At 63.6% G+C, this 8,623-nt stretch overlaps 1 protein-coding gene across 1 annotated transcript; it reads right to left on the bottom strand.

Moving 5' to 3' along the window:
• LINJ_07_0970 (conserved hypothetical protein) lies at positions 1-4,014 on the bottom strand (the record flags this gene model as incomplete). Its single annotated transcript, XM_001463301.2, has 1 exon — positions 1-4,014. A coding segment is annotated over one exon (4,014 nt), but the record flags the coding sequence as incomplete, so codon positions are not given.
• Between the last annotated feature and the right edge of the window lie 4,609 nt (positions 4,015-8,623).

Raw genomic sequence — 8,623 nt, 5'->3', positions numbered from 1 at the left:
CCGCTCACCCGCCGCGCTCGCCGTCCGCACGCTGCAGTCGCTCGCAGTGCTCAGGATCGTCTCGCTCGACGGCGTCGCGTAGTTCACGCGCACCGCAGTAGCAGCAGCAGCGCCAAGCGTCGCGTTGTACCGGCTCACAGCAGCAGTCGGCGTCACGGCCCAGTTCGCAACGCGCAGCGTCGGGCGCGCCGTCGTGAACGTCACGCTCGCGTCGCCCACAAGCACGGCGCACACGTGGAACGCAGCGCGCTCGCCAGCCCCGGGCGCGTACCCAACGCTCGCAACAGCTGCGTCCAGCAGCACGCCGCAGTCCGGCGACGCAGACAGCCGCGGCCTCGCCAGGTACGCGGCGTCGATCCCGAAGCTGCCGATCGCAGCGCCAGGCGCCGCGTTCACCTCGGCAATGCTCGCATCCGCGCCGCCGCTGCACCCGCTCGCGCGCAGCAGTCCCACCGCACCGCGGGACGCGTACGCACCCCCGCTAGCAGCCTCGCAGTAGTACAGCGACGCCAGCGCTCCGTTCGCGCCGCACGACGTGACAGTGAACGTCACCCTCGCGTCCACAATCGGCGCAGCGCCGCCGCCAGCCACGACGCTGAGGCAGTCCGCCGTGCGCGACAGCACCGCCGTGGCGCCCCTAATCACACCGCCAGACGTCAGCGTCGTCGCGCGGTCGCCGATCACAGCTGCAGGCGTCATGTAGTGCCGCAGCGTGCCCGTCAGCACCTCGAAGCTGTCGGCAGGGGACGGTTGCACGCAGAAGCAGATGTTTTGCATCGGCACGATGTCCGTGATGGTGATGTCCGTGGTGTCTCTGCCCATGGTAAAGCGCTGTGACTCGGCAGCCGTCTTGCCGCACGGAGTAGAGGCGGGCTGCGCCACCACCGTGTACTTCGCCCCCGCGCCGCCAGGGCCGCCCGACATGGTCACTGCGAACGGCACGTACGCGCGAATGGCAGAGGGGTCTACGGAGAGGCGCATCTTAAACGGCTCCACCACCTCCACCGTCGTGTTCGAGCCCACCACCGACACCACCGTGCCCAACGTCACGCGCTGGCACAGCAGGCACCGCCCCAGCGGCGCATCCAGCGCAGCCGTCGCAGAGCTCGTCGCGCCCTGCGACATCTTCGCGCGGCACACGCCGTCAGCGTTGTCAGCGTCGCACTCCTTCCCGTCGCACGCGACAACGTACAGCGACCCCGTCGCGGCCATCGGCGCACCGGACAGCACGTTCGGCACGCCGCGCTGCAGGTACACCATCGATGTGTGGAACTGCTCCAGCCGCAGCGTCGCGCCATGCGCGTACCCCAGGCTGTCCGACACGAGGCTCTCGTTCGACCCGACGCACACGCGCACGGCGTCCACGCCGCTCGCACGCGCAGGCGCCACGAACGCAGACGCAGCGCCGCTCGCACGGTCCACAGGCCCGCTCCCGTACACACGGGTCCCGCTCAGGTCGTCGCTGCACCTCGCCGTGCCGCCCACCACAACGTAAAACGTCACAGCAGCAGTGCTCGTGAAGCTCGGCGGCAGCTGCAGCCGCACGGGCAGCCCGCGCACTGGCACCGGCGGGTCCGTCGACACCGGCGGCACCTCCATCGCCGCAACAACGCCGGCATCGCAGTAGCCGTCGCCTATGGATCGCCCCACGCACACGCGGTACAAGGTTCCCCGTTCCAGCGCACTGCCACTCACCGTCCCGTACGACACGGTCGACGTCGCGTCCGGCCCCTTCAGTCCCGAGCCCAAAACCGTCGCGTCGGGCTCGCTGCACGACGTCGCATGAGGCAGGAAGAAAGCGAAGTAGCCCGTCAGCGACATGCCGCCGACCCCGGCGAAGCTCAGCGTCGTCGTCTCGCTCACGTACGCGATGCTTGGATACACGCGCGTGTTCGCGCTCCGCACGGTTCCGGCGGGGGCATACTCAATGCCAATATCCGTCGCCGGTGACTCTGAGGCCGTGGGGTACCCCGCGCACACCAGCAGCGGCCCTGCCGAGGCTGACTGCACGTTCAGCGTCACGACGCCCCTGCTGTTCGTCGTGCCGGCGCCCACGGACTCCATCGACAAACCGCACGTGATGCTTGACGTCACCGTCACCGGCGCCTCAGGCGGCAAATGCGTCACAACAACTTCCGTTCTCACGCCGTTCAGCACCGTGTCCGTCGATAAGGCCGCCGCGTCACTGTACACCTGCACCTGTGCAGCCGCAGTGTAGCCGGCATCGTCCCCGACACCGTCTCGCACGCACACCAGCCACGCACCCGAGGACGCGAACACCACAGGTGACAGTACCGCCGACGCACCGGAGACATCAAACGTCATGGACTCGTCTGCACCAGCAGCGTCGGCAGCCGCCATCGCCTCCGGGCAAGTGCCGCTCGCCCTATTCGACGGCACAAGCAGCACAGTCGTCCCCCTGGGAAGCAGCACCTCGCTGTCCAGCAGCATTTCCATTCGCGTGTTCGTGAGCAAGGCGCCGTGGCCCACGCGGTACGTTCGTGTGCGCAGCGCGCCCAGCGCGTGGTACACAGCACCGCCGACAGGTGTGTCAGCGCCGTCGTCGCCGTCTTCCAGCGGGTTCGAGACGCAGTAGGTAACGCTCGCCGGCATCCCGAGCGGCGCCCGTACCATCGCAGTAGCACTGCCACGCGGCGTCGCACCCGTCGCACCCGCCGAGTCGCACCCCGCGCCCTTCGAAACGCGCACGCGGAACACATTCTTCCTGCTGAGCGTGTGGCTGACCGTCACAGACACCGGCAGACCCAGCACCGCAGGCGACGGCGAGAACGTCAGCGTCGGCAGGTCCGTCACAGTGATCGCGCTCGTGTGCCCGGCAGTGCTCGCCGCACCGCGGTCCCGTACGCACGCGTAGTACGTGCCCACCTTTGGCACTGCCCACGACATCGATGCTCCCCAAGGAACCACCAGCGAGCCTCCAATGCAGTCCGTCGTCGTCGACAGCGCCGTCTCCAGCTCCTCCTCACGGCCAGCCGCACTCAGGGCGTAGGTCAGCGGAGTCTCGCGGGCCGCGTACATCGTGTGCGGCTGCACGTCGTACTCCTCCACTGTGAAGGTGTTTGACGAGGGCAGGCCGACGTCCTTGTTCGTGATAACGCACAAGTAGTAGACACCGGCGGTGACGCTCCACTCAAAATCAAAAGATGTCAAGGAGGCGTAGAGCTTCCCTGGTTGTTCGAGTGTGCGGCAGTACGGATCATGTGAGACAGAAATCATTGCAATGGATTCCGTTATCGTCGTCGTCATGCTGATGGTGCGATGGCGCACCCCACTCGTGGGGCTGATCCTGTAGAGGTACGTGCCTATTACGGCCGCACGGAGTGCCAGCGCTGTCATGGTCCCCGACACGGTGGGGATCGTGGCACAGACGTACACAGTATCGCCACTGTACGTCAGAAGCACAACGCGGCTGCTGTCCAGCACCGCGTTCGCGTGGTTCGGCAAAGGGCTGCCGCAATCCGGAGACGAGGACCAGCTAACGATGCTTCCAAGAGGCGTCGCGTCGCTGAAGGTGAGCTCGTTGTACTCCGCTCTGTAGAAAAACAGAGGAACTGTGCTCACCACGCTCATCTGCAGCGCGCCCACCGACGCGCCGGGATGAGCGCTGCTGCACCAGTACAGTACGGGAACCGTGGGGCGGGGCCTCGTCAAGTCGACACTCAGCGCCTCGCTCGTCACATGGAACACGCACGTCCCATTCACGAAGCTGACGCCATCCACCGCACTCCCAAGGGTGCACACCGGCGTCACCTTCGAGGCACCACTGCAGTCGCTCTGACTGGAGACAAACACACTGTGCCCCTTGCCGGCACCCGCCACGTCCGCGTGGAACGGCACGTCGAGCAGCGGCAGCGACGGCGTCGTCGTCACCGTTATCGACGCCGCAGCAGCAGCACCGGCGAAGCCGCATGCCGCCGGGATGAGCAGCGCGAGTGCCAGTGCCGCAGACGCCACGCACACCAGTGCGCGGCGTGCTGACGTCCGCCTCTCCATCCCTCTGTTAAGCAACGTCGCAGCAATCGGGTCGGGTGGGCCGAGGAGAGGCGAGGGAGGCGCGAGAGATGCAAAACGGGCCGAGGGGGAGGTTGTGATGCGGCGTGTGCGTGTAAGAGCTGGAGAGGTGTCGGCAGAGACGAGGGGCAGCGAAAGCGGAGGCCGTCTGATGCTCAGCCAGACACAGTCTCACGCCACGGACTTGCGCCACAAGCGGCGGCTGCTCACGTGAGCACGGTGCAATGCAGGAGCCCTCGATGCGAAGACACGCGGCCAAGAGCGCAAAAATGGATGAGCAAGGAGATGTGCGCCGCACTGGTGAGCGAGCGAGTTTCGAGTAAGGTGCGGTGCGGCTATGGTGAGGGGACGAGAGCCGCAGCGTGAGAGACCGGCAGTCCCGCACGCACCAGAAGACCAAAACAGAGGGACAACCGAAAGAGGGCGGCAGATGAGGGGAAGGACGGGAGGGAGGTGAGGAAGGCGCGCACACACACACAGCCAAGCAAACAATGGCAGACACGAAAAGACGCACGCAACGAATAACAGGAAGAAGCGCAACAGCGAGACGTCGATAGACGCGCAAGGAGAGAGAGGCACACACACGCCCAACGAGAAGAGAAGAAGGGGTAGGAGCCACACAGAAGCTGTGTCGGTTGGGCGCACAGGCAAGGGGAAACAAGAGGATGTATATGTACGTGTATATAGAGAGAGCGAGAGAGAAATAGGTATCTGATCGGATGCAGCTATACAGGCCCTCGGGCCTGTATGCGTGGAGGAGGATGAGGAGGGGAGATATGTGCGTGTGAGGGAGAGCCGAGAAACCACAGCCGCCACAGCAACGACAAGAAGAGCAGCGACAGAGAGAGGAGGAGAGGCAGACACACACGCACGCAGACAGACGCGAAGTCCGCTCAACTCGAAGAGAAAGAGGGGAGAGCGAGAGTGCACGGAGAGGAAGGGCAAGGAAACGAGAAAGAACAGAAGAAGGTGCGTCGCAGGAGGACGTCACAGCACACACCACCGTCACAGCAGGAGTGGAGTACACAGTCCCGTAGGCACAGACACAGAGATGCACACTAGTACGCACAGGCAACTCGCACGCGAGGAGAGGAGCGGTACGAGAGATGGAGCAGTAGACACGATATTGGCGATATGATTCCTTACGTGCTCGCTAGAGGGGCGGACGGAAGGGGGGTCTGGTGACCTGAATAAAGGGATGCGTGGATGCACTGTAGATGGTGTGTGTGTGTGTGTGTGTGTGTGTGTGTGTGAGGAGGTGGGATGAGTAAGACGATAGAACGCAGCGGACGCACGTGCACGCGTACACGCACGCACCCCAACGTACGCGGACGATGGACTACCCGCAGCTGTGGCAGGTGTGGCCCGCAAGAGGGGAGAGTGAGACAGAATAAAACAAACTAGGCGAGCAACGAGGGAGGGGGAGCGGAGACACACTCGCTGGCACGCACAACGCGTTTGCTTGGGCGGAAGCGGTGCTTACGCGTGCTTGTGGGCGCTCGGGAGCAGGAGTGAGATGCGAGCAGTGAGTAGCGGAGGTGACTGATGGAAAGCGGAGGGAGGGAGAGCAGAAGAGGTGGACGAATTCTGTCGGTGCTGCCTCGAGTCACAAAGGAGAACACACACACGCACGCAAGGGCGCACCCGTATCCGACTTCCACCGCCTTGGTTCCCCTACAATTGTAAGCCACCTTCGCCTGCACGCTCGAGCCTACACTTGCTCGTTCACACTGGACGGCGGCGTCGGCGGCAGACACGCCCAGACGCGACGCGAAGAACAAGCGGAAACCACACCGAAGAGGAAGAGAGAGGGGCGCGCGCCTGTGGGGATGGTGTTGTGCAGGGCGGCATGCATTCAATTATGCGTGTCGGTGTATGCACATGAGGGTACACATGCAGGCAAGAGAGCGCTTAAAGCCTTTTTTTTCTTGGGGGAGGGGGTCTTGCGTGCGTGTTAGGAGGTAGGGGAGAGGGGAGAGTGAAGAAGCGATATGCGGGCACTGAAGAGAAGAGAGGGCGTGCAGCGAGTTGGAAAGAGTGAGGGGGAGAAGGGCAGAGAGAGCAGCGCGCTCCATGAGCATGCGCATGCGCCTCGACGAAGCGGAGGCCAGACCACCGCTCAACGCACAATCCTGGCGGACATCAGTGGCCGCACGCAGCGATTCAGAGAGAGGGAAGGGGAAGACGCATGAAGAGAAACTCAGAGAGGCCAAGAGAAGCGCCGGCGAGCGTGTGCTCTGGGTTCCCTCCCCCTCCCCTCCGGAGCTCTATAAGTGCAGTCAGATATGGAGGGGTTGATGCGAGCAGACGCACACGTGCTGTCCTGCTATACAACGACGCACAGCAGCTGGCGCAAGAGGCGAGAGCCAGGCACACGCACAAGTCACCGCATGAGCAGAGGTGGCAGGCCACAGTTGTCTTCTCGCTCGCATATTTTCTGTTGTTGTCGCTGTTCGATCGCCTGATGGTGGCGTTCGTGTCGATGGAAACCGCACTCAAATACAAAAAATAAAAAATAAAAATAGAGCGCCGCACTGCGCACACCTACACACACGCGAGAGCGTCCGTGAACACGCGCGCAGACACGCACACCGCACCGAGTGCGGTGTTCCACCACCTCCACGCCTCGGCGACGTTAGGGAGGAGAAGCAGCCGAAGCAGCACCCTGTCGAGGCCTCGTAGAGCTTGCGAAGAAAAGCGGTGATAGGGGGGTGGCAAGAGGGAAGCGGAGTGAAGGCGTAGCGGCCCACTCAGGGTGGGCGAACACACTTTTGAAAAAGAGAGCATACCACGCCCGCTACGCAGTCCGAGGCGCACACATGCAAACGGAGAGAAAGAGCCCTGCGCATGTGCATCGCATTCACTTGACGCCAAGCGCGTACGTGCGCGTTTGTGCGAGCAGGATGGGGGGAAGAGGTAGAGAGAGCAAGAAAAAGCGCCTGCGCCGGCACCTCAGAAGCCAAAGAAGGGACCACGTGGGAGACGGAGGGGAGGGGGTGAGAACAGGGAAGCGGTGAGAGGGCGACGAGGAGGGGAAGCAAGGAGGGGAAGGAGAGGAGGAGAGAAGGAGAGGGGAGGGAGGCTGCTCATGCGTGTGCCCTCGCACACTGTGTGGCAAAGAGGGGGGAAGAGGTGCCTATGGAAAACTATATGTACACACGCACGTCCACACCCTCCCATGTGCAGCCGGGTGCGCTCACACACCCACACTCACACGCGTACACGAACCAAGAAAAGCTACGGTTGAGGCGGAGGAAAAATGCCTCGGCGCACCGTGAACGCCCAAGCGCCAGCCCCCGGAGAAGAAGGTGACACCAGGAATACACGCCGACGTCGGTACTTGTGCGCGCGCACGAGCACGCTGTGCAGCCATCCACACACAGACGTGGGAAAAGGGCGAGAGGAGCACGCACAAAGTCCCCCCAAGGGCAGCTCTCTCACTCTCTCTCGCTGCCGCACATCCCCGTCGCGGTCATTGTCGCCTTCCTGAGCTTCTTCCTTTCCAACAAAAGACGTAAGCGACAACGACAGCCGCCCGCCTGCCGGCCTCCGCTCACCCACCCACCCCCCTTTTCTTTCCTTCCCCTTTCGCGCAGAGAAAGGGGCGGAGAAGGGTGAGTGAGGGGCAGGCATAGAGCCCGCCTATGGTTTGAAAGTATGTGGCGCAGGCCGATGAGTCAGAGGCCTGGCACAAGAGCGGGAGCCGGAGCGCGAGGGTTGGGGAAAGGAAGGGAGGGAGGTGAATGCCGCTTGACATCCGACGAACGCAAGATAAGGGAATGGAAAAGGACAAGCACAATGCACAGCCCGCATGCTCACGGAGAGAAAGAGGCACCACGCAGCCTCATGGCCTGAACGCCACACACGTGAAAGCGGTCGCACGAGGACCTACAAAAAAAAGGCGGGAGAGAGAGGCCCTGTGCAGTGCTCCTACTCGCCCCCTCCCCGTGCTGCCCCCGCAAACGCGCACCAAGACACAGGCGTACTGCCGCTTCACTCAAGCCCAGTTTGATCCCCGCCGTCGCCGTCACGGTAGGCGCCGTCAGTGAAGAAAACAATCACCTCCGCCTTCAACTCCTGCAGGTCCGCCTCGCACCGCCGCCGCATCACACGCCGCGCCTCCCCCTCGCGAGCAGCGAGGCGCCGGCGGTGCTCCCACTCTAGCTTCGGCAGGCTCCTGACTTTCTCGTCGACGGTAACAGGAATTATCGGATGGTCGTCCGGCAGCAGCGCAGCCCCGCTGGCGTACGCAGCACTCACCAGCAGCGGGTTCAACGTCAGCGACACATCAGTCCCCACAGACGACAGTGAGCCACTAAAGCTTCTGAAGGAGCCGTCTGGCGAGTCACCGCGCCAGTGGAACTCCGCCGACAGGCGGCCGCGAAGCTTCACCACCAACGAGGCGTCGGCAGGAATGTGCACCTCCACTTCCTCCGCGGGCTTGACATCGACATGACCGCAGCAGAAACACCACAAGCCCGCGCACGCGACGCAGCAACAAAGAACAAGACAACATATAACAATTCCGGCCACCGCGCCACGGCTCAGCCCCCGGCCACCGCCGCCACCGCGCGTGCAGTTCGTGCTCACG

The sequence above is a fragment of the Leishmania infantum genome, chromosome 7 (genome assembly GCF_000002875.2).
Source record: "Leishmania infantum JPCM5 genome chromosome 7".
Taxonomy (NCBI): Eukaryota; Euglenozoa; class Kinetoplastea; order Trypanosomatida; family Trypanosomatidae; genus Leishmania; species Leishmania infantum.
The sequence above is the reverse complement of the archived record's forward strand: the minus strand, read 5'-3'. Positions and strand labels throughout refer to the sequence as shown.